The sequence below is a fragment of the Vicugna pacos genome, chromosome 32, assembly GCF_048564905.1.
Source record: "Vicugna pacos chromosome 32, VicPac4, whole genome shotgun sequence".
NCBI lineage: Eukaryota > Metazoa > Chordata > Mammalia > Artiodactyla > Camelidae > Vicugna > Vicugna pacos.
In genome coordinates, this window is record NC_133018.1 from 3186271 (window position 1) to 3213268 (window position 26998).

Below are 26998 nucleotides of genomic sequence, written 5' to 3' on the forward strand. Positions count from 1 at the left end.
TTTTAAAGGGGGAGGGTGCAGCTCAGTGGGAGAGCACATGCCTAGCATGCACAAAGCCGTGGGTTCAATCCCCAGTCCCTCCATTAAAATAAATAAACTTAATTACTTCCCCAACCCCCCAAAAAACAACAAAAAGAAAACAGATGTTAAATAATTTTCCAGCATCCCACAGGTAATACAGGGATGAACCAAGATTCAAATGCAGGCAGGCAGTGTGGCTCCAAAATCTGCAAACTAACCAGCAGGCAATTTTGCCTCTCTTAGTGTTAGAAGACGATGATGTTAATGTTAAGTTGTAACAGTATGTGAATCACATATGCTGCACGAATCATACTTACTTACTGCTAAAATTTTAAACCTGTGCAAATAACTGACACGATCATGTGTTTAATATAGAAAGGATAGGAGTATGTTTAAATACCCATAAACATTTAAGAAACAGAATATTTTTCACTTTGAAAAACAATACCTAGACCTGATCAATAAACATTTTTAAAGAACCAACTGGTTTTTTATGTGGCAGGCACAAGGCTCCATAGCTAGCAAGGAGCTAAACGTCTACATGATGCGAGAAGAGAGCCTGGGGTCAGGTGTAGAGCAGGGGTAGGAATGCTGGCTGGCCATGAGGCAGACCAGGACGAGGAAGCAGAAGTGAGCCTCATACACAAGAAGGGGAAGGGAGGTCACAGAGTCAGTGGAAGCAGCGGGGGTAGGTTTCTACAGAGCCCTGAATGCCAGGGGGAGTTCGGTGAGCCTCAGCAATAAACGCTGAGTCAATTTTCCTGAGCAGGGAAGAAACACAGGGAGAGAGTGCTCTGACGGAAGTTCGCCTAGAGGATGCCACGTACACGTGAGGGAGAAGGAGGAACAGCGAAGGAGGGACACGGCAGGCAGGGCAGCAAGACTAAGGGAAGGCCATATCCCGGCAGCAAGGGCTAGACCTCCTTAAGAGCAAGGAAAAGATAATAAACCAACCACGTGTGCAAACACGTGTGATCTCACCAGGAAACTCTACAGACTAGAGATAGGAGGAGATCTGGAAGGCGCTGAAGTATTGGTTTCCTTCTTACCACAGAAGCTGGAGTGTTAAACGTGGTGCCGACCCTGCTCGGGAGGAAAAGACCCAAGTTTAGTCCTCGCTCCACCACCAGTTCTGCATCCTGGTACAAAACAGGCACCCAGAACACAGTCACTGAGAAAGCAAGGGCGTGGCTCTGAGCAGGAGACTTAAGCTTCCTAAGGGTAGCTTCCACATCCCTAAAATGAAGTTTAAAATAGCCTCCATCTCAGAGGGCCGTCGTGAGGATAAAATGGAATAATGCCTGCAAAGCACAAAGTAAGAGTAAGGACTTCCACATTTCCTCCTGGCAACCACAGCACCCTGCTCACAGAGGGGCATGAGCTGGTGGAAGGAAGATTCCTGAGGGTCAAAGCAGGAGAGGGGACAGAAGGCAAGCGTGGACCAGGAAAGAGTCCAATACACATAAGAGGGGCGAAGCACCTAAAGATTATGGTCAGCTATAATTTCTGCCAGTCTGCTCTCATAAGCTTCATCATAAACACATGATCTTAAGTTTACTGGAAGTTTTAAAGTTTTTTTCTGTAAGTGTAAGAAGTAAAATATGACAGCATTACTTCTTGGACTACAGAATGAGATCTGAACACAAACTGCTGCTGATGATGAAGAAAGAATGGCAGAACTGGCATGAACGGACCTGGCCTTGATCATGGAACGAGACAGCCAGCCGATCACCCCCTGGGAAGGAGCAAGGGGAAGGAAACTGGGTCTCTCTCCCCAAGGCTCTGGGTCCAGTGACATTTACAGCCAACAGAGAGAACAAAGGAACACGGCCAAGGACATCACAGGGAAGTGACACCAAAATCCAGATCATGGGAAACTACAGGTCAAACAACCATTTCTACAAAAATTAAATTCCAGGATTCATAGATTTAAAAAAGAAGATTTAAGACAATTCACCAATACATGGACTTTAAATGAATCTGGTGAATTCTGATCCAAACAAATAAGTAAATAAATATATGTAATATTTCTAAGACAGCTGGAAATTCACAAACTTACTGAACAATTTATGACTCAAAGAATGACTATTAATTAATTTAAGGACTGATAATGGTATTGAGAATATATTTTTAAAAGAAGCCTTATCTTTCAAAGATAATTAAATATTTGCGGACAACACCTAGAATTTGCTTCAAAATAATCCGGGGGAAGGAGGGGGTCACGGAGCTAGGAGCAGCCGCCAGGTGACAAGGGTGATGAGTACTTGGGGTTGAAATACCTGATACTCTTGCACACACTTGAAACTTTCTACGATTAGATGAATTCCCCACTGCTGCACTCTGCCCGCTCAGACAAAGCGGCAGCGGGACGCTCATACCTGTGCCAGTCTTGGACTTGTTCTCCACGGTGCTCATGGCGGCGGTGGGGGCAGAAGGTGCAGTGGAACAGCAGGTGCTTTTTTTTCCTTTGACACCATTGGTCACTGTCACCCCTCCAGCCATCCCAGCTAAAAGGTCATCATTGCTCTTGGTCTAGAAGCAACAGAAAAGAAAAACAAGTTGACTAGATGAAGCAAGATTAAATAACATTTTGAGACTAAACAAAGCCCCGGACTTTTATGTCGCGTTCAAGAGCTCTACAAAGACTTTCCGACAGTTACCAAGCAGTGCCTCATGCTGAGCTACAAAAACAGAACCTCTTTACTGGTTTATAAACCATCATGCACTTCTTTTTAAAATATGAAAATCACAATGAACTCAAGATTTGACAGAAGTCTACGTCAGCCCCACGGGCCAGACTCAGCAAGGGGGGGAAACAGTGAAGACGTCCTCCTCGCTACCCTCTCACGCCTGACACAGTTTACGAGCCAGGACATCTGAGAGACATCACACACACTACTTCGGGGAAGTTCGATGCCACCTTACAATGTCTAGAGGGAAACAGTGTCAGGAGTTAGAAACAACCTTCACTGCTTTAAAGTGATTTAACATCTAGAAGAGGCTATGCCAAAATTTATTTTTCTTACCTTATCTAGTTTTTCAGTAGTCTAAATTAAACCAAAATTGAAAGGAGATGTTTTTTTCAAGGCCTAAGTAATATGCAAATTTTAAAAACTGGAGATTAACGAGCGAGGGTTAGTCAGCCTAAATGACCATATTATTTGAGAAGGACCATTTTGTAATATTTGTTTATGTTTTATAAAGATGACTGAAAAAATGAGAGCTTCTTAAAAAGAAAAAAAACACTCTGGATAACTGGATTGGGTATAAAATTATCCCTTACGAAAAAGAGAAATGAGAGAACACAGGGGAGTTGAAGATCTGTGAGAAAGAAAAAAAACTTATGTTTTTAATAAAAAAACTGAAAGTTTTGCCCATTAAGGTGAAGGCACAAGTTAAGCAGTGGATTTATGCCATTTCCCATCTGGAGGCAGGCTCATCCTCAGATTATCACAATGAATTCATTTCTTCTAAGCAGAACAGCTAATAAATAACTCATCTCTAAAGCCTCTTCTAGTTCTGAATGTCAGGAACTCCATATGGAGCAGTGCCATTAGGTACGTCAATCTGGCTTTCCAGAAAGATGCAGAACAAGGCTTAATGTTTTAAATGAACTGTCAGAATTAGGCTTTGGTAATTTAGGGCTGTCACATTACAAAAAATCTAGATCACGTAACAAGAAAGGGGGATACTATATTAATCATTAAGGACTGTTCATTTTCTTTAAGACTAGTTTCTGTTAATAAAATTGTTCATCAACTATGATGTAAAAAATCAAGTCACACCTCTTCCCGTCAATTTGCCCCTCCTCTATTAATCAGTAAATAAACCCAGCATACTCTTACGTTTTCATATCATCTTATTTATATTGGTAATTAAAGTTAAAATCATCTTTGAGCTAATTTTCCTTCCTCCATGAGTTAAATATTCTTTTCTTTCATAATAATACATCTAAAGACCACGTACATAGTCCTATAAAAAGTGGCTTAATTGTCACACTTCTGTTTACAATTTGTCTTCAAGTAATAGAAAAGTTAAACATACATCAGAGTACCAAATCAAAATCTATGCAATGATCACAGTAACTGTAATAGCACAATACTGGCACACGAATTAACCAGTGGAACAGAAAAGAATTCAGAAAAAAACTGTACTTATGACCAAAGAAGCAGTACAGGAAAAATGGATTTTCACTAAGTGGTGCTAGGTCAATTGCATATTCAGAAAGGAAAGAAGAAATAAATCAGCCCTATTTTACACGATATCAAAAACAAATTCTAAGTCTTTCTATTATTCAAAATCCTGAATGATTAAAACAAAAAACTGAAAAATCTGACTAAGTAAAAATTAAAATCTTTTAAAAAATTTAAACTGTATGGCTAAAAAATTATCATAAGCAAAGTTAAAAAAAAAAGGAAAAGAAAAGAAAAGAAACCACACACGAGAAACTAGGTAAGTATATTTGAAATACCTCACCAATAAAGGGCTAATATCCCTAACACACAAAGAACTCTTAAAAATCATGGGGAAGAAGACCAAAAACCACAAAGAATAGTGAGTAAAGTGCACAATCACATACAATCAATTCACACAGTACAAGAAAAGATGGTCAGTCTAACTCACACTAGGAGAAATGCAAATAGACAGCACTGAGCCGCCGCGTCCATCAGACCAGCAAGAGGGAGAAAAGCAAGACACGCCCCTCCGCGAAAGGTGTGGGGGCAGGCTCTCTCGTCATTCCTGGTGAGGACTCGACTGGGCAGACAGAGCCTTACGGAAGGACATGGTGACGTCTAACAATGCTGCATATGCATTTACCTTTTGCCCAGCAATTCTACTTCTAGGAATTCAACTGAAGACACTCCTCCAATAACACAAAAATACATGTGCATAAAGTTATTCATTGCAGCATTGTTTCTAATTGCAAAATACTAGAAACACCTTACAGGTCTATACGTGGGAAAGCAGTTGAATAAACTATAGTACATCCATGCAAGGAAATATAAACAGAATGAGAAAGACTGCTAAAAACTGGTATGGAGGTATCTCCAGACTATATAAAAAAGCAAAGTGTAAAAGTATACCTAATTATGTCAATTTTTGTGTAAGAAAGGGGAAATAAAAAATACACATCTATTCACTTATGCAAAAAGAAACACAGGAAGGTTAAAGAAAAACTAAATCAGACTGCTCACCTCCAACTGGCAGGCGGGGAGAGTGTGGAGGAGTGGGGGAGGAAGGGCCCCTCTCTGAGCGCATCTCCTGGAGTTGTGACTGAGTGTGTTACATGCTCATGGTAAAGGAGTAGATAAACAAGAGTGAGGGGAACCCTAAAATGGAACACAATTGAAACAGATGGACCCAATTGCATTTCTAATGACTATTATAATTACATGGGGCAGGGCAGGGGATAATCCATGTATCTTCTGAACACAGCATTTTGACTATAAATCCTCAAACTCTCAAGCTAAAAACGAAAAAGTATACATTTTGAATTCTAGCTGGCAGATCTGTTTTTTGCAGTGGTATCAGTGAGCAAATCTCTATTTTCTGTATATTCTAGGGTTGGTAAAATAAGTAAATCTATTTTGGATAATGAAAGCTACTGTCGGAGGAAGGGATTACAATTGTGGAAAGTGGAAAAGGCTACTATCAACCTTGTATATCAACTGAAATTGGAAGCATCAGTGTGAACTCTGAGGTTTTAATGCATATAAAGAGAAGCAGATACAGATATTGACCCAGATCTGTATGATGCACACATGTGCATACACGTGTGCTTTCCAAAAACAACACTTTCAAAAGCCATGAGCACACTTAGCTTTCAGATGGTTTAAGTTCTATCCTCTACTGAAAAGATTAAGGCCTCCTTAAAGACAAAGTTGATTCTAGGAATGGGCTTGGAAAGTAGGCAATTTACCATGCCAGAGAGAAAGACGTTGCTCAAAGAATAAGAGGAACATACCGAAAGGACCCAGGAGCCAGTTGAAGGGACCACCACTGGCCAAACAGGGGACAATCAGAGCATCAAAATAAATGATGCTAATAATTTATAGCTCACTGAGTAAGAATCCATGAGTCCTCACTAATATAAATGAAAATACAAAATGGGGGAATGTAAAAAACTCTTCCTTACAGTAGCATGCCAACTAGTAAATATAGCAGGAATGACAGAATTAGAAAATTACCATTTGACAAAAATAGTAATAATTCTGGAAAGAATTACCAAAAATTGCTAAAAACTAGGGTGAAAGTTTGATGAGGAAAAAGACATTTACAAAGTGTCCAAGTATTTTTAATAAGATACTTATTTTTACAAAAGGAAACATAGTAACCTGATAACGGAGGAACCTAGCAGACACCATCTTAACCAAATCAACATCACCAGGAATGAAAGACTGACACCCATGTGCCTCTGGAGACGCTGCGCCAACACACATGCCTTCTGTGGGACTACTGCCCAAACCGTGTCACCCCAATCTAATCACAGGGATACTAACAAACCCAAACGTGGAGGACAGTCTTCCAAACCAACTGGCGGGGGGAGGGCAGAGCTCAGCGGCAGAGCGCGCACTTGGCGTGTATGAGGTCCTGGGCTCCATCCCCAGTGCCTCCGCTGAAATCAATCAATCAATCAACCTAATTACCACCCCTCCACACACACACACACAAAGAAACATCTTTAAAAAAATCAATTCCAGATAGATTGAGGACCTAAATATACAACGTAAAATAATAAAGCTTCTAGAAAAAATGTGTAAGAGACTATCTCCTTGACCTCAGGACAGGAAAAGATTTTATAAACAAAACACTCAGATACACACACATAAAAAAATCTGAGCATAAAGAAAAGATTAACAAACTGGACTATATTAAAATTAGGAACTTCCAAAAGCAAACAAAAAACAAAAAATCAAGAACTTCCATTCATCAAAAGACACAATCAAAGAAGTAGAAAGAGAAAGCACAGAGTGGGTGAAACGCGTGCAACACATGTAAATGCCACAGGGCTCACATCTAGAACAGGTGAAGGCCTGGAAGTCAGCAGAGACACTGCACCACCTCACAGCCGTTAGGATGGCTACTACCAAAAAGCCTGAAAAGGCAAGCGCTGGCAAGGATCAGAGAAATGGGAACCCTTGTGCACCGTTGGTGGGAATATGAAATAGTGCAGCTGCTATGGAAAATGGTATGGTCGTGCCTCAAAAAATTAAGAACAAAATTACCATATGACCCAGTAATTTCACTTCTGTGTATATACCTAAAAGAACTGAAAGTAGGGTCACCAAAAGGTAGAAGCAGCTCAGTATCCATCAACAGAAAAATGGATACACAAAATATGATCTATACATAATGATATATTACTCAGCCTTAAAAGGGAAGGAAACTGGGCATATGCTACACTGTAGATGAACTCCGAGGACATTATGCTGAGGTTAATAGGCCAGTCACAAAAAGACAAACTCTGTATAATTCTACTCATATGAAGTACTCAGACTCACACAGACAAAAAGCAGGACAGTGGTTGCCAGGGACTGGGGTAGGTGGGGTGAGTTGGTGTTTGATGGGAACAGAGTTTCAGTTTGGGAAGATGAGAAGGTTCTGAAGATGCATGGCAGTGAAGGTTACTCAGCAACATGAATGTTCTTAAGGCCACTGAACTGCACATTTAACAATGGTTAAGATGGTAAATGTTATGCGCATTTTACTACCAAAAAATGGTTGAGAAGAAAGATACCACAGCAGAAAAATGGGCAAGTGATCTGAACAGGCCCTTCACATAAGAGGATATCTACTATACATTAAACACATTTAAAAAAAAAAATGAAAAAGTGCTTAATCTCATTGATAATATGCAAATGAAGATTAAAGCCCCTTTGAATCCCTTACACACACCTGAACGGATACAATGAAAAGAGGGGTGTAAGTGCAGCTGAGACTATTCAAACTGGTAACCACTTTGGAAGATGATTCAGCCATCTATCTATTAAAGGTGGACACTGTGTACTCTACCAGCCAGTGATTTCACTCCTGGTTATGGAACCAACAGAAATGGGTGCATGTGTGTGCAAGAGACATGTGTAAGAATGTTCACAATAGTACTGTTCTTAATGGCCCCAAAAGAAACTCCAGACAGATGTCCATCCAGGGCAGGTGAGGTGGACGACCTCGTGTTAGTAGTCAGCAAGGGAGGAGCTGTGCTGCAGGTGACAACAGGGTGATATCATGACCGATGCAGAACCAAAAGAACCTCACGTCCGAGTACATCTATACAGAGACCCAGAACTGGCAAAATGAACCTCTGGGGAAGAGTTAGGGTGACAGTTACCGCTGGAGAGAACAGGAAGGGACTTGATGAAGGGGGTGGGAGTCGGGGGCGCTGAGGGGCAGGGAGGCTGTTTCCTAGCCTGGCTGGTGGCCGCACGTGTGTTCACCCTGTGGAGACTCAGGAGGCCCAACACAGATGCTTTGCGAACCTCTCTGGATGTAGGTTCCACTTCATAAAAAAAGGAAAAACAAAACAAGAAAACAACTCTGCACTTTCCAACTTGCCTTTTACACAAAGGTACCAGCAGGCTCTCTGATATTTTTCCCTATTTCTTTTAATTTTTGTTACACAATTTTGTAAATATACATATATTCTCACACATAAACATCGCCCATAAATAACAGTCCAAAAAATGAAATTGATGAAAGAATAGATTTTTAGCCAACTTTTTAATAACAGATGCAAAACACAAGTCATCTGGTAAAAACAGACAGATACAAATAATGAAATACCACAACCAAAGAGTATATGCTTCTCCGGGTAAAGTCCAAGCTTCAAAGCCTGCATCTTCACCTCAAAATTTAAGATCAGTTTAAAATTTTTACCCTTCAAGTTTCAGAGATGATTGCTCACTCATACTGTTAATGAACTTTATACTGAAAAGGTATGATCACAAATCATCACTGAGAGTCATCAATCATTTTGATAAACTCTAATCGAAGTAACTGCAGCTTATTAATTCTCATCTATCGATTTTTAGAAAAAGTATCCTCAGGACAACGAAAGTGTATTGCTTCCCAAGGACTAGCTGTGAGCACCTGTGGAGTTCGGGCCTGGAGACTGCCTCGACCTGGAGGTTGTGGCAAAGGCCCCAGGTCAGACGTCAGCCAGCCACTCACAAGAGCGGGAACAATGTGAACAGCAGGAGTGCTTCTTTTCTTATTTACAAAAGCTCCACTCAGAAGTGAGGTGCTCAAATCACAAGGGTCCTTTCCGCAACAACTCACTGGATCTACCCTCAAACGAGATTTGAAGCGAGAGAGCAGAGGAAGGCGGCCCGTACCCAGCCCCATGAGAGCAGTGATGCGTGTCCCGCGCAATGACAGAAGCGCGCAGGTCCACAGGGGCGCGTGAGTGCGGACACCATGATTGTACGATGAAACGCCAAAACCTGCACTTGCCTGGTTAGTCACTGACGCTCCACCACTCACAGGGATTTAAACTGTGGGAGGTGACCACACACTAGAGAAGCACAGTGAACTATGACAACTTAGAAAAATGAAACATTTAAGTTTGTGGGATCTACAAGCCCTTTTGATTTTTTCCAATTTTTCTATCATTTTTTACTATTTTCTTCTTTCCTTCTTACCGTCTTACTCCAATTTCTATTCAGCGATTTTTTTCCTTCTTCTTAAGTAAAAGCAATCGCTCCAGCCCAGGCAAAGTGTTCCCAAAGAGCTTCCCCTCTTCTACGACCCTCCCCACTCCACGCACACACACAGAGGGTTACTTACACAAATCAGTCAACACAGCAGAGCCAAAGCCGTGGACAGCTGGCACACACTGGCCACAGCAGGGACACAGTTCTGCCTGACAATGAAGTACTTACTGCTCAAGAGCAAACTGCCATCAGCTCAGGATCCAGGCCCCAGAAGACCTGACACGCTGCTCAGCACACGCTCCACAGTGAATCTCTAAGACACCGCCTGCCAGCAAGGAGGAGGCAGCAGAAGGCAGGCGGCAGTGCACGTCCCAGGCCAGCACTCCGGCACGCTCCTCGCACCCCGTAAGTCACAGGATGCCCTGGCACACGGGCACTCCACTTGGGAGACAGTCCCAGCCACTGAGTCACCAGCGAGGGCAGAGAGAGAGGCAGCACTGCCACCAAGGAAACCGTCAGGCTGCTGACTGAGACTACGGGAAGCAGGCCAAGGTCCACTCCCGGCACCGTCCTCCAGGCCACAGGATGACACCCAGCAGCTCATCCTTGCTGGAGCAAGGAGAAACTCTGGTGGCATCCCCAAGCCCACGGAGCAAGTCTGGGTTCAGTTTCAACAACCCTGGAACAGAAAAACCAGCATTTCCTGCTAGATCTTTCCACACATACAAGGAAGTCCCTCATCAGCTGCTCCTGTGAGGTGCTTCTTAAATGATTAAGCCTCAGTCTGTCAAAGCCCTTCCTGGACACGAGGCTTCTAAACAGATCACATTTCAGGGAGTGCTGGTTTTCCCCATCAGACTAGCAGAAACCCTCTCCAGGTTTTCTCCATAGAGTCAGAGTTTTGACTCAAGATACCAAACCCCAAAACAAACAAGCAAAGAACAAATAAATGAGCTCTGGACTGAGAAAGATGGGAAGAAGATTGCATGGATCTCTGTTCAGTGACTCTAAGACCTGACCAGCGGAAAAATGGCCCAGGACACCTCAACACAGACACTGAGAACACCGTGGAAAGAGTATTACTTTCAGGAGTCAACCTTGAGCTGGGAAGTTTCTAGAGCCAGCCCTAAAACTGCTACTACCTGCCACTTACAAAGCTCGTGCTGTGTGCCAGGCCACAGGCCATCCACTGTCATGTACCCTCATTTCATCCTGACCACAGCCCCAGAAGCCTGCACACACCGAGCCCAGGCCTGCCTGCTCCAGAAGCCCATGATCTAACACATCACTACCCTCTACAAACAACTCAGCCAGCCTCTAAAGGAAAGAATGTAAAGAAAAGTAGTCATGCTCTAACTAAAGTAATACCACACAATTTTAACTGGGATTGAACTGTGTCAGCTGTCAGAGAGTGCCAGTTTACAGTAACAGTGTAAGGGGCTGGGGTAGGAATAAAAACCCCTTTTGGGGGTCTCAGGGATGTCACAGCAGGCCATCCTTTAAGACCGAGCGCACACACTCTGCTCACTAAGCCTTCCTGGGCTTGGCACAAGGTTCTCCCATTTGAAGTGGCTTGCGCGGCCCTCCTGCCCTCTCAGTGCCTGACTTTCCGCTTTGTGTCTTAGTTGTTCGTCATGTGACCCGTCTGCATCCTTTACTCCGCCAGCTCCTTAAAGGCAGGAGCTGCCCCAACACACCGACTGCGAACAGCACACCACGAGCTTTCTGCAAGGGCACCAGCAGAGGGTGATCCTAGACACAGTTTACTTAATAACTCAAACAGCCTCCTAAGACTCCGTCCTTAGACCCACCCCGCGCTCAGTCAGCCGGTGAATACCTTTGACAAGGACGCTGCGGTGCCAGTGCCGGGCTTCCCGACCTTGCCTCCTGCAGGTGCTGGGCAGCTGTTCTCGGGTTTTGTTTTGTCCGTGGCTTGCGTTCTGCTTACCCCGGACACCTTAGGCGCTGAGCCGACACTCCTGCTTGTCTTCTTCATTCTGGGCTGCCTCTTCGTGATGCATTTACAAGCAAATCTGTGGAGAGAGATGGCGTTATACCGAGAACAACACTACAAGAAAGCGCTTCAGAAATTCGTTTCTGAAGGATTTTACCAAGTGATAAATAAAACTGAAAGCTAGATGTTGTGACAGAAAATAAAGCCTGAAAAATCTGTAGGCTTGTTAATCAGAATGCACCCTGTTTTCAAGGCTTCCTTCTTGAATGTTACTAATTTGAAATTATTTTGTGCATTCCAGTCAGTAAAAAGAATATTCTAGATCTCTAATGGAACAGGCTAACACACTACATTATCTGTGGCATTTAAGGAAGCAACCATCATCCCGGCACTTGAGAATCAGCCATTTTGCAGGCCTTTTAAGGCGATCGTATCTCCCAAATTATTCGGCACAGTCTTAAATTTCAAATATTTCTTGTGATATCCCCACAGAAGCCAGCAGAATATCCCAGAAACTCCAACATTCAGGGCCTAAATCTGTCTCCCAGTGTATCTCTTGTATCAAGAGGCAGCAGCAAAATTCCTTGTCAGAACATAAGCCTCAAGTTTGGGTTCAGAAAGTAAGGGCATCCTATATAGCTGTAAGGAGCAGACAGCAAACCTCCCGCCTGAGTGAGCAGGCTCAGTTTCACAGCTTAAAGGACTTGGAGTAACACAGGCAGCACACAAAGCTTCATCCAGGAAAACCCTTAAGCGTACCTTTATTGGCTGAGCTAGAAAAGCAGTCTCTGTAGTAGTATCATGTTTGGAAAGACACCCTGGCCCAGGTGTACAACTACCAAAACTCCAAGCCTATCGTGAATCTAAGGAAGTTTACGTACAAGGATGCTGAGAAGCTACCTTGAGCACAAAACAGAGGCTGATCTACTTTATGAAGATTTCCACACACTGATAAAAACAAAGAGAAACGTCACAGAACAACCTCTGGGGAAAGAAAAGGCTCATTCCAATAGCTTCAGTCAACATCTGCCTAGACTATGCTTGAACGCACCAGATTTATCTTGCCTGACATAACACAAACTGCGCCAACTGGTTTGGTGGCAGGAACAGTGAGACAGCGCCAAGGGGGCTCCGCTCCACCCTCACCGTGATGAGGCCTTGGAGCAAAAGCAACACTGTTATTATTAATACCAACCGAAACAGCGAAACCTCAGAGCCTGCCCTCCAGCCTTCCCCCAACTCCCGGGTCAGCTCCTACAAAGAGTGCTATATTCGGGAATGACCAAGTCGCCCATCCGCTCACCTGCTCGTAACCCCCTTGCCTTCTACTCTCCTGTCCCATTTGTGTGATCAGCCCTGAGCAAGCGCTCCTCTGGTTCAGCCCCGCCATCTGTTTCCTACAGTTCCCAGAAGACACTGAAAATGACCAGGAGACAGGCAAGCAGCATCCACAACATGCACAATACAGTTAAAAATAAAGATCCTAAGAACCTTCCCTTCAACGTCCCATTTTCTCTTTATATCTACCCTCTATTTTCAACGTCTCCCATCTTGTAAATGGCTCCCCAAAGTTGCTTTCTTCTCCAAACTGTAGGTCTGAGCTCTTCTCCACACTCCCCAAACCCTTGACCATTCTCTGCCTACTCCTCCAGCTGCTGTCAAATTAACTTCTTCTCGGCTAGCACTATCCAACAGAAGTTACTGCAGTGATGCAAATGTATCCGTCTGTGCTGTCCAAAATATAGTAACCACTAGCCATTACAGGCTAGTGAGCACTTGAAATGCAGCTAGTGTGACTGAGGAACTGAATTTTTTGTTTTATTTGATTTTAATCTCTTTAAACTCAAAGGTACATGGTAGCTACCATATTGGACATCATAACAGACTGTCCCTTTCCTGCTGCTGTCTCTGTCCCAGAGTTAAAACCTAGTGAACTACCATGTCCCGTCCACTAGGATGGCTATAATCAAAAAGACAGATGGTAACTAATGTTGGCGAGGATGAGCAGTAACTGGAGCCCCCACATGCAGCTGGCAGGAATGCAGAATGCTGCAGTTACTTTGGAAAACAGTCTGGCAGCTCCTCAGATGGCTAAACACAGAGTCACCATACCACCCAGCAATCCCACTCCTGGATATTTGCCCAAGAGAAAGGAAAACACTGGCCACACAAAAACTTACGGAAAAATGTCCGTCCATAGGAGTATTACTCATAACAGCCAAAAAATGAAAACAACACAAACAACCTCAAAAAATTCTACCCATTAAACCAGGACAGAATTCTTTGTTAGCATTTAAATATATATTTTTCACTTATGAGCATGCATTTCTTATTGGATACACATTATCATATGTTTTCCACATATAAAATAACTTCTTGTTTCAATTCCAAATGTCCATCTATTGACGATGGATAAACAAAATGTGGTCTATCCATCCAATGGACTTATACTTGGGCACACCTGGTACAACACAAATGAACCCTGAAAACACTGTACCAGATAAAGGAAACCAGACCCAAATTGTCCAGAAAAGACAAATCCAGAGACAGTACATCAGAGGTTGCCAAGGGGTAGGAGACATGGATACAGGTTTCTCTTTGGGATGAAACACTGTAAAATTAGATTGTGATATACAATATTGAATAACATAACCCTGTGAATATACCAAAAAAACCACTGAATTACACATTTGAAATAGGTAAACTGTGTGGCATATGAATTATTTCTGAATAAAGCTGTTATTTAAAAAAACAACCTAATGACAACGTGAAACCAGAACTTGTGGGAGGTAGATCCCAACACTGTAAATTACCTGATAAGAAAAAGAGCAGAACTATGGTTGTGCAGATTTGGGAGCAGAGGAGAGGCAGAGAAGCTTCAAAGGTGCTGAGACGCATCTGGTCCAGGAGACTGGCAGCTCGCAATCTCGCCGGATCTCTTAGACCAATGGTTCTCACCACATTGGACCCAAACCTCCTTTCTCTAACAAATATGTAAATATACCTTTACTACTGAAATGAAATCCAAAGATAACCTATTTATTATATACATTATTTCTAAAATTATCTACATAATTTGTCAACTATAATATAAAAAATAATTTAAATTAAATATGAATTTCAATACGTAAATGTTCGAGCAATACTATACTAGGAATAAAACAGAAAATCCACACCTCTAAGTTGAATTACTGTGAATCTGACAGTTACAAACAGTCTTGACTTGGGCACACAGGACTAGCAACTTAGACACCATGCTATATACCATGCACACTCTCAGTAACGTGATTTTCTAAAAGGGTGAACCACGCTTGGTGTGACAGCTAATTTTGTATGTCAGCTTGACTGAGCCCAGGGTGTCCAGACACTTGATCAAACATTACTCTGGCTGTGAAGGTATTTCTGAATGAGACTAATACCTGAATTCTCAGGCTGAGTAGGCTGTTCTCCCTAATGTGGGTGGGCCTCATCTGATCAAATGAAGACCTGAGTAGAACAAGAAGGCTGAGTGCCTGGAACCCCTCCTGACTGACTTCTGGAGCTGGGGTGTTGGTCTTCTCCCGCCTTTGGACTCCCGCTGAAAAACTGGCTCTTCTCGCGTGTAGAGCCTGCCAACCTCGAGGCTGGAACTTACGTCACCCGCTCTCCGGGGTCTCCAGCTGGCCGACTGCAGGTCTTGGGACTCCTCAGCCTCCGTAATCATATGAGCCAACTCCATATAATAATAAATCTCTTTCTAGATGCGTGTGCATGTGTGTGCGTGTGTAGGTGTAAATACATCATACTGGTTCTGTCTCTCTGGAGACCCTAATACACTTCATAAAGCTGAGAACAAACAACTTCCCCTCAACACCTACAGTAACTGCACTCCTGAAAAGTCCCATATATACCAAAAACACACTTAAAAATGCTTTCTTTGTGTAAAAAGAGTAAGAATCTAGGTTCAGTTATGAACAGGCTTTTTTTTTTCTATCCACATAACTTACTCAGCAAGATGTTCCAAAGTTGTGCAGATCACAGGGTAAGTTTCCACTTTACAGAATGGTCACTTCATTGAGTCTAGAATTCCAGGGACCCCATCTATTAAATGCCAAGAGCATTGAGACAAACAAAAAAAGCTTGTATGATTTTCTAAAATGACCCCTTTTAAGGGCAAGGATCCTCAAAAACAGATTATAATTCAGCAGTAGACCTTGGCCCCAGCCTGGGCCCAGGGAGACTGCAGAGTGGAGGGTGAGGAACGCACAGTTCGCAGCAGCTCCGGGGTCTGAGAGCTGGAGAAAGGGGTGTGATGGGAGTCACCACCATGCCCTCCCCGACCTCACACAAGGGTGTTATGTCAGCACCCAACACCACCTCTAGTCCAGCAAAATCAAGGTGTGGAGGGAAATAAAAAGTAGCCCTCCTCACAAAAGCAGGATGGACACTTTCTGTCTACATATGCTAAGAATGATCTCAGCTACAATAATCCATGAAGTGTGCCACATGTATTTCTTAAATAATATTTCTTAGAAATGTCAAAATATATGCGCTGCTCCCCCAACAGGGTAAGACCCTGAGAGCCCTGAGCCCCTCCCACAGGGCAGGCACCCTGGCCCAGCTGCACCGCCCCCAGCACAGCTCACTGTGTCCCCACACGTGGGCGCCTGGGATGCAAGCAACTCTCTTGTTAGCCAAGGGCAGAGACACAAGTGCTGTCATTTATAGACAAAAGCCTACGTTCAGTGAGAAGGCTGCAGTCTGGGTGGCCAGACCTCTCACCGGGACGTCCCAGGGCAGGACTTACAGCTCCTGGAGCCCTGCCTAAAGCTAATTACACAGCCACAGCCACACAGGAAGCTTGAGTTCCCTTCACATCCATGAGGACATCACATAAGGAAGACAACCGAGGCCCATCTCTCACCTTCCACATATGGCAGATAAGACGTTATTTAAAAATCAAATCACAGACTCTTATAAATGGGAAGTGTTTTGGAGGCCGTTTACAGGAAATTCCACATGCAGCATCACCGACAGAAAATGGAGGATACTAACCACTGAGAAGTTAGGAAGCAAGTCATTATTCATGCAACAGTCACTGAACGCTTACTCTGTGCCGCAGCAAGCCAAAGCCATTCTCTGGGAAGCTGGTCAGACGAGGCATCAACACACGGACACACTGAGCTGATTAACGCAAAACCACCGTCTTTCCAGGGGCTCAGAGCCTAGTGGAAGAGTGAGGTACATCAGGGAACAAGTCCCCGCCCTCTACAAATCCTACTGAGAACACAAGATAAGCACACACACAAGGTGCAGGGGGAGAGAAGGCCCCGTCCCTGGTTCTGCCTTAGGGGTGCAGGGTGGGAGATACCCCTCAGAGGTGAGAGAAAGCATGGGCCACCTGAAGACCTCGAAGGTGGGGAAGGGCCGGCTCTGACACAGAGCACAGGGGATGAAAGGCAGTGCCACCCTGACCAGACCTGTCCTTCCTAAAGACGAACCCAATGCCTGGCAGAGGAGGGACAGAAGGGCACCGAGTGGAGGGCCGGGAAGAGGGGCTGGAATGGCATCTCCTTCCCTGTAACTCCTTTTCTCTGACCTGAACCTGAACTCCACACTCAAAAGAATCCTCAGCCCTCAGCTCTCCCGGGATCTGAGGACCACCCGAAGTCTGTGCTGCCCCCATGTCAGTCCCTGGACTCTCCAGCCTCCCCTCCAGGTCTGCACACCTGCATCCATGGGCACAGACACCAGACAGACCTGGTCTGCGAGCACACAGTCCAGCTGACCGTTACTTTTGCATCAAGACACTGAGCTTCTCTTAATCTAAGAAAAAACCCTGCTTTGCCAGGAGCTAGCAGAGACTCATACTGACTTCATGGTCACCTCATACTACAAAGTCTTTCACACAAACTGCTGTTAAGCCGGTTTTCTTTTTTCTGTTAACATTTTATTGTGAAAAATTTCAAACACACAGAAATGTTGATGAAACTGTAGTAAACACCCCTCTTTTCTTCTCTTCATAGCTGTGTAATTTATATTCTGAAAAAAAACTACATCTGTAGCTCTTAAAATTGTCATTTGGTACAGATTCAGCTCAAGCCTCTGGGATATTTTTAAACTCTGACTTCGACTTGAAACCCATTAGTCCTCCCTCTAAGAAGCACTGCCTTCAATCTAAGTCACTTGTCCAACCAGGATCCTCACCTACAATAAAAGGAGGCTGGATTCTAAGGAATTTCAAAGGTACCTCCTGACCCCCAAATCCTCTGACTTAATTAATGTAAGTCACACAGCTGATGGCAATGTTTCAGGTATAGAACAAAGCAATGAGAAGGCTCTGGGATGCATCACCAGACCCCCTCCCTGGTCTCGGGACAGCAGCAGAGTCCTGAATTTCAAGTCAGGAGAGCTGGGTTCACACTCCAGCTTTGCCACAAGAGCTGTGACCTCTGGCAAATCACTTCACCACTTTGTATTTTTGCAACTGTTTCCTCTCCTATAAAGAGGAGTTGATAAAAATCTAACTTACAGCGTTCTTATACAAAATAACATGTAAAGATCAAAAAAAAGAACAAAAATCCAGACATACTCATTCCAGAAGTTACTTCACCAGGGCTCAAAGATCAGAAAAATGGGGCAATCATCTAAGATCAGGGATGGTAATACCCTTCAGTGATTCAGAAACTCCATCCTCCCCAACCACGCACCCATGAAAAACATACCAAGATTCAGAAATAATGCCAAAAGGACCTTAAGAATTTATCTTAACTGTTACTATATCGCATCAAGAATCCACCTTAAGCAGAGGAGACCATAGACTATCCTGGAAAGCATGGGGGGCTCTAAGGCCATTCCTCCCCGAGAAGCACCTCCAGCCCTGGCTCAATGTGGAACAAGAGCCCTTGCTGACAACTGCAGGAGATGGTCCCCAATCCCCTCTCCTGCAGTCACATCAGGATCCTGACGGGTTCCCCACTTCTTCCTTTGAACTCCTCTATGCATGTCCTACTCACTTCCCAGTAGAATCTGTTTTTGCCTCTGTTACACAAAATGTATTGCTATTTAAAACTATTTAAACGTAGCTTATTTGATTGTTAATTTTAAAATCCATTGTGCTTATTTAAAAAACCAGTATCGGGACACTGTCCCATCATGTCTGATCAAATCTGTATCCCTGGGCAAGTTACTTAACCTCTCTGAAATCTCAGTTTCCTCATACGTAAAATGGGCTGGTAATAGTACTACTTACCTTATAAGGATGTAGAAAGGATTAAATAAAATAATGAACCTAAAGTGCTTATTAGCAGGGTGGCAGCCCACAGGAAGGATGGATACATCGGAGCTACTGTAATTTATAAGAACATACTGCATGCCCCAAGTATGACTAATTCCTTATTAAAATAAAACGAGCAACTCAAAAAATACTCTGTAAGAGAAACCCTTCATAAAGAATGACTAAAGATTGTTTTCACTCACCACGTCATCAGATTATACACTGTGGCACACAGATGTCAACAAACAACACTTGCTCCTGGTCCTTTCCCACTGAAAATACATGGCAGGGAGTTCACGGAACAGTAATCAGGAGACCCAGGCTGCGGTGGGGGGCCCGGCACACCCGCAGGACCTTGGGCAAGTCGTGCTAACTCTGAGCTGTTAAAAGGGAGGAGGATGCACTAGGCTGTTTCAGAAATCCAAATGTCCTATTTCACGACTTACACCCTCAGAAACAGGAATCAGAACTTTTTTTTAAAAAAGGAAACTGCTTATTAGGTATGTTTTTTATGCCCATCAATATTCCACTAGAATTCCAAAAAAGGTTTCAACCCAAGCAGTCTAAATCCATTTATCTCTTATTTCACAAGCTCCATTTTCAAAATGCAAAGATCATACTAAAACTATAAATTAAGAAGAGACTTAAAACACTGAGAAGGAATCACACTCTCAAAGGAAAACTGAAATTTAGCAAACTAAATTGGAGTCCCTAAGTAAATGCTGCTAAATGAATCAAAACCACAACCAATGTGATAAAATCATAAGTACTATATAACCAAACAAAAATGCTGAAAAGAAATTCAATGAGAAATGTTTTGATTAAATAAATCATAATGCAATAGACTTCCTATACCAAATTCCTCAACATATACGTGTTTTTAACCTTACTGTGAACTGTAACACACGACCAGAAAGTGCACTTAAATGCATATATTTTAAAGACAGACTGGAAGGAGGACTCCACCAAAAAAGCCAAGGCTTACTCAGAGGAAAAACCTGAGCCATGTCAGGTCAAACAGTGCACAAGTGCACATGGATGTGTATTCAAGGTGCACGAGATGCAGACTGGAACGTGGCAGGGAGAGATGACTTCGGGCATGTGATGCTCGTAGAAAAGTCCATTATTACTCAAAATACTTCAGTGCTTACTAAGGAGGTTGCTATTTTTAAATCCTTATTTTTATTATAACATGTATTCTCTCATTTTTAAGACATTTTATTTCATGTCTAAAATTAGGGTGCGATTATCAACTAATGTGCACATTTAATATGGTAGTTCTACCTGCTTCCAGAAACCAAGGATGCACACTATGACACTGAGGAAAGATGGCCTTCAGACAGACCTCTCCTCCCCCTCCCCCTCCAGTCCCAAGTGTGCACTCCCCTTCCAGCACCCTCAGGGTCACAGAGGAAGGAAAAGGAAAAAGCAGCTCCTCTGGGATTTCCACCCCATTCGCCTCACAGCTACCTCCTGGCCACACTGGGTGAAAGGAGCCTGGGGGCGAATTTACACCAGAAAGTGCCTGAGAGGACACCAGAAGGATGCGGTGGCGAGCAGGGCTGACAGCTCCAAGGGGAAGGACAGGACGAAGTCAGACCTCACTGGACCAGGACTGAGTAGGAGATAAAGGATGTAGGATGGTTCCAAAATGTGGCTCTGTGAAGGGCAGGGGGTCAGGGTACTGAGGAGGTGAGACACTTTGCTGGTGCCACTACTGTTGTTTAAACACCAGAGCAAGCTGCCTGGAGATGCTGGCGGCCAGTGTCGGCACACCTGATTCTTACAACTGCCCTGTGTGCCCGGAAGGGAGGAAGAAACTGAGGTTAGAGAAGTAAGTAGCTAGCCCGAAGTCAGAGCTCCTTCCACTAAACTACAGCAACTGATACACAGGATACTAGAAAAAAAGGAGTTAATTATCAGCAACACAAATCCAAAAGCACTAATAACTGAAAACTTCCCCATCTTGGGAAAGGAAATAGCCACCCAAGTCCAGGAAGTGCAGAGAGTTCCACACAGGATCAACCCAAAGAGGAACACACTAAGGCACAGAGCAATAAAACTGACAAAAATTAAAGAGAAGGAGAAAATATTAAAATCAGCAAGAGAAAAGCAACAAATAACATACAAGGGAACTCCCCATAAGGTTATCAGCTGATTTTTCAGCAGAAACTCTACAGGCCAGAAGGGAGTGGCACGATATATTTAAAGTGATGAAAGGGAAAAACTTACAACCAAGAATATTCTATCCAGCAAGGCTCCTGTTCAGACTTGATGAAGAAATCAAAAGCTTCACAGATTAAAAAATTTAAAAGAATTCAGCACAACCAAACTAGCTTTACAACAAATGTTAAAGGAATTTCTAGTCATCAAACCATAAGAAAAGAGAACAAAAAGAAGAAAGAAAAAAAAAAAAGAACTACAAAAGATTGCTTTAGCAGTTTGGGGTCTTTTATAGTTCCATATAAATTTTGGCACTGTTTGTTCTAGTTCTATGAAAAATGTCATGAGTATTTTGACTGGGGTTCCATTGGATCTGTAGATTGCTTTGGGTAGTACAGCCATTTTGACAATGTTGATTCCTCCAGCCCAAGAGCACAAGAAATCTTTCCATTTCTTTGTCTCATCTTCAAATTCCTTCATCAATGTTTCACGATTTTCAGAGTATAGGTAACCTCTTTGGTTAAGTTTATTTCTAGGCATTTAGTTGTTTTCAATGCAATGGAAATGTTTATGCCAGTTGTGAAGAAAAAAAAGTGAATGAAGGGTTGCAAGTGGCAAAATATCCTTCTTTATAGGTGAGTTGTATTCCATTACATATATATGCTACATCTTCTTTATCCATTCATCTATTAATGTGCACTTAGGATGCTTCCATATCTTGGCAATTATAAATAATGTTGCTGTTAAAATCAGGGGTATGTATCTTTTTGAGTTAATGTTTTTGTTTTTCTCTGGATACATGCCCAAGGAGTGGAGTTGCTGGGCTACATGGTGGTTATATTTTCGGGTTTTTGAGAAGCCTCCATATAGTTTTCCATAGTGGCTGCACCAATATGCATTCCCACAACAGTGTACAAGGGTTCCCTTTTCTTCACATCCTTGCCAACATTTGTTATTTTTTTTTTTGACGATGGCCATTCTGACAGGTGTGAGATGATGTCTTGTGATTTTGATTTGCATTTCCCTGATATTGGTGATGTTGAGCAGCTTTTCATGTTCCTGTTGGCCATCTACATTTCCTCTTTTGGAAAAATGTCTGTTCAGTTCTTCTGCCCATATTTTAAATGTGTTGGCTGGTTGTTTGTTCATCTTTTAATTGAAGTACAGCTTCAATTTTAAAATGTTGTATTAGTTTCTGGTGTTCAGCATGGATGGACTTGGAGATCATTATGCTAAGTGAAATAAGTCAGACAGAGAAAGACAAATACTGCAAGGTATCACTTACATGTGGAATCTAAAAAAATACAACAAACTAGTGAATATAACAGAAAAGAAACAGACTCACAGATGTAGAGAAGAAACTAATGGTTACTAGTGGGGAGAGTGAAGGGGGAGGGGCAAGATGCAGGTGGAGGATTAAGAGGTACAAACTATCTTAAACTAGGTATAAAATAAGCTACAAGGACGTACTGTACAACATGGGGAATACAGCCAGTATTTTATAATAACTATAAATGGAGAATAACGTTTAAAAACTGTGAATTACTATTTGTATACCTGTAACATAATATTGTACATCAACTATACTTCAATTTTAAAAATATACTATAAAATAAATGCATTTTAAAAAAGCGTTATTCTATTTCCATTTGTTTTGGCCACAGAAAAACCCACTCACACAAATAACTTATGATTTCTCCCTATTACTCCCTGAGCTTTAACACAATGAAATATTTAGAAACAATGAGAAGCTCCCTGGATTGTTCAAACTTAGAATCATAAGTCTTCTTCTTCTTACTGCTCTCCAAAGAATAATAACAAAAAACCCTAATCTTATACCAAGACCTCGTCAGATCCATTTCTGGAGATCCTCTCTCTTTTTAATACAAACTGCTAAAAGGCCGTTAAACTACTGATGATACTTAACATTCCAGACAAGTGACAAGGCTAGAAAAGGACAGCCTGAAAGAATTTCTGGCTACAGTACACAAATGATTTTTCCAGATTTAGTCCAAAACAAATTGGTTTCCAAAGTTCAAACTCCCAGAATGCAAGAAATTTTTAGTCGCCTCTCCCTGCTCAGCCAAGGTTTTTGAATATTTACAAAAAGAAAATGTTTATTCAGGACCTTTCAAACCATGGCTTTACACTCAATTTTGGTCAGGCAGTTAGAAGCTTCCACAATACTGTATTCATAAGATTAACTGTCTGCCACAGTTTTAATTGAAAAATTAATTCAATACATTTGCACATTTATAACAAACTCTGACCTGAAATACACAATGAGACATTTTCTTTTATTTCACTCATCATTCAAATGTAACAATGGATTAAATCCTTCAAAAATAAGCTAAAAATTTTAGATTTGAGAAATGTTTTGCCAATGGCACAAAAAAGTCTTTCTAAACTAAACAAGTTAAAATAGATTAGAATCTGAATTCAGTTTAATAAAAATGAAATCTTTTTTTTTCAGTAAGCATTTCACGGATTAGGTCAAATGAAAAATAAAAAATACTATAGAGTTCTTTTTTCTTCTATCCACTGAGTCTAAGGTAGCAGTCTCAACAGTGTGCAATTCTGCCCCCAAAGGAGCATTTGGCACTGTCACTAGACATTTTTGGGTGTCACAACTGGAGGAGAGGCCAGGGATGCTATGAAACATCCTACAATGCACAGGACAGCCCCACAACAAAGAACTGTCAAATACCAACAGTGTCAGGCCTGAAGAACCTTGGCCTAAAAAGACTGGTTTAAACCTGGGAGGAAAGGGGGATGCCTGTCTTTCGGGGGCACACCATAAACAGGGTCTTGTTTGCATACATTCTGCGGAGTGGAGAAAGCCAGCTCAACAGAACTGGCTGAGAGCGCAGGGAACGTGGACAACACAGGGCCTGTCAGTCCCTTGATCTCCACTTCCTGGGAAAGGATCAGAGCACAGAGAAGGGCCCTCTGATGTCCCAAAATGAAATGTGAGGAGTCACAGGGACTCTCTGCTAACCTGCATCTCTTTCTGCAGTTCCTAGCCAGCTGCCTGACAGATGGACAACCCCAAGTGGACGGTGAAAATGCACTGTTCTCCAGTTCCTCTGAAACCTCACTAGTAAGAGGGACAGCAGGGAACTCAAATCTGAGGGCCCACTGCAGGCTGGGAGGTATGCTGTGGATTCCACACACGTCATTCCCGTCTCAGGTGGTGGGGATGACTACCAGGGCCGCTGCAAAAGGGACCGCCTGAGCCTCCCACAGCCAGCATTCTGCGGAGGTCTGGCTCCAGATGCCCCGCGGGCCCACCACAGCGGATGACTGCCCAGGTCGGCTTCCTCAGTCTCAGGGGTGGCCTGACAGTGAGACATGGAACCAGGGTGGAGACGCGCCCCAGGCCCCGAAGGCAGGCCTGGGCTTACAGCATTCCCTCCTCTCTGTCCACCCCCAGCCCTGCTCCAGTCCCTTGTGTGTCAGGGGAGAAGCACAGCATGGACCCACAGCCTCACAGTGCGTCTCCTGCCTCAGTAACACCTGACTGCTGGCCTAAGACCCAATGCTCTGGTCGCCCCCAAACAGCCTGGGTGGAGAGCAGCATGCCTCTTCCCAGAAGCTGGTCACTCTGCCCAGTCCAAGCAGCCCCCTCCAGCCGCCTGAAGGACAAGCACAGCTCGTGTCCCTTGAAGTCCAGCTCAGAGGACCACAACCACACGGGCCTCCCCTGCTGTCAAATCCCCAGCCCGTGGGCTGTGACCCGAGCCCCTCTCGGCACACCCTCGGAGGACAGCAGGGCGGACGCCCTCGGGCCCCACACAGTACAATGCTGCAGACAGGGCAGGGTGAGGGCTTGAAGGTATCATTTAAAAACTACATGGAGAATGGACCACACAGTGGGCAGACAGACAAAATCAGACCTATGCTGTGAACCCCAAACCACTGCTGCTGGGACACGCGTGTCAGAAGTAAATCCCCAAAGCTCTCTCCAGACACCGACCACACAGTTCCCAGCCTATTACAAGACATCCTGCAACTGGGGTCCAACTTCCACTCACTATCAGGGCAGGATGAGGATGTAAGAGAAGAAAAGAGGAAAACACTGATGAGCACTTCCTTCTGGGTTCCAAATGTCACGGCCCACATTTCCTTGTGAAAAGGCTGAGACTCACCATGTAACTCAGTTACCCTGACTCTGCCGTTGCCTATTTAGGATTCTACCGTTGGTCTTCACCGCATGAGAAATGAAGAGCAAGTTCAAGCACTAAACTCTCTACAGGTCAGATTTCAATATAACATAACCAATCCAGTATTAAGAAAGTAGAACATGTAAAATAAATGTTTCTTTCTAATGCTTCATTCTCATTTTTAAATAGTAAAATTCCAGAACAATATTACATGGTTAGCAAGCTCTGAGCTTCACTGAGAAAGGTTCCTAGCAGCAGATAACTAAGAATAACGGACTCCCATACAAACAGCACAGAAGCTCACCCTCAACTCAGCAGACGGGAATCTTCAAAACTATTTCCTAGATTCAAAACATTATCCCCCAAATTACCAAACCCTACCTCCAAGAATGTTGCCTAGCTAATCCAATTTACTGAAAAAATGAGTAATTTAACTGTTATCTTTAAAAACAACCATCCTTTCTAAGGACTTCAAAACACAAAATACATATTTCAAAAGAGACAGCAGAGCAGCACTGCCCTGGGCTGCAGCGCTCAACACACAGCATGTGGCCCCGAGGCAGACCTCTGCCTGGCAGCATGGTGCACTGCAGGCGTGCACTCCTGCACCGGCCATCTACTGGAAAGAACTGATTATTCAGGTAGAATTTGGGTTCAGACACCAGCTCCACCACTTACTGGATATGTGGCTCTGGGTACATTACCCATGTCCAGACCTCAGTCTGCGCATCTGTAGGGAAGACTCAGAGCTCCCACGTGGGCCTGCTCCAGGGGCCAGTCAAAAAACACATGTGACCCCACAGGACAGCATTAGTCTCCTCCCCCGTCACCACACCAGGAGGCAAATCCCCTTCATCCTAACCGCTGGCCGCCTCCTTCCATCTCACTGGGCACCAGCACAAAAGGAGCGCTCTCTCCCCACTACAATCCCCAGGGCTGCTCCACTCTGGCCTCCAGGCAACTGAAACCCCAGGGTCCCTTCCAGGAGTGCTGTCACGACACTGGGTCTAACTCAGGGGCCTCCCTTGGCCTCCCTCATTCAGTCAGTCACTAACCTGGACCTGCCCTTCAGCTGCAGGCGTCCAGCCCTCCCTCTCCTCATGGCTCCCTCGCCCAGCTTTCCTCGCCCCGCAGGGCTTGCATCACATGTCCTGGACTGACACACATCCTCTGAACTTTTCTAGAGTCTTTCCATTCTTTCTAGCCTTCCACTCTTCTTTTTTTTTGAATTGCTGCTTTTTTAAGATGAAATCTTCAGTACTGTGGGGGTTTTTTAAGATTCTTTATTTATTAAATTAGAATATAACAGAAAAATCTCTGGGAAATTCTCAAACACATGGAAGCTAACACACTCCTAGATAATCCATGAGTCAAAGAAGAAATCAAAAGGGAAATCAGAATATATTCTGAGCTGAATGAAAATGAAAACATGACATATCAAGATTTGCGGGATGTCCTTAAAGCAATACTTAAAAGAAAATTTATAACACCAAATACTTATATTAGAAAAGATAAAGGTCTGAAATCAATACCTTAACATCTACCTTAAGAAACAAGACTGAATCATTTCGCTGTACACCTAAAACTAACACTGCAAATCAACCACACTTCAACAAAAATTTAAATTTAAAAAAGAAACATGAAAAAAAGCAAATGAAATTCAAAGCAAGCAGAAAAAAAGGAAACAATACAGATCTGAGCAAAAAAATTCAATGAAACAGAAAAGGGGGAAATAAAGATCAACGAAGCCAAAAGTCAGTTGGGAGTATCAATAAAATTGATAAACACGAGG

The 26998-nt window shown here is 43.3% G+C and overlaps 1 protein-coding gene across 2 annotated transcripts in view; it reads right to left on the bottom strand.

Annotated features, from left to right (window-relative positions):
- Positions 1–26998, bottom strand: part of SPECC1L (sperm antigen with calponin homology and coiled-coil domains 1 like) — a 112544-nt gene that overhangs the window by 75016 nt on the left and 10530 nt on the right. For both annotated transcript variants that reach the window (XM_072952856.1, XM_072952857.1), the window contains exons 2-3: positions 11509–11704; positions 2400–2553 (exon numbers count right to left, since the gene is read on the bottom strand). In XM_072952856.1, coding sequence (XP_072808957.1) covers positions 2400–2553; positions 11509–11667 — 313 coding nt within the window. In that variant the 5' untranslated portion in view covers positions 11668–11704. The remainder of the gene's footprint in view (positions 1–2399; positions 2554–11508; positions 11705–26998) is intronic.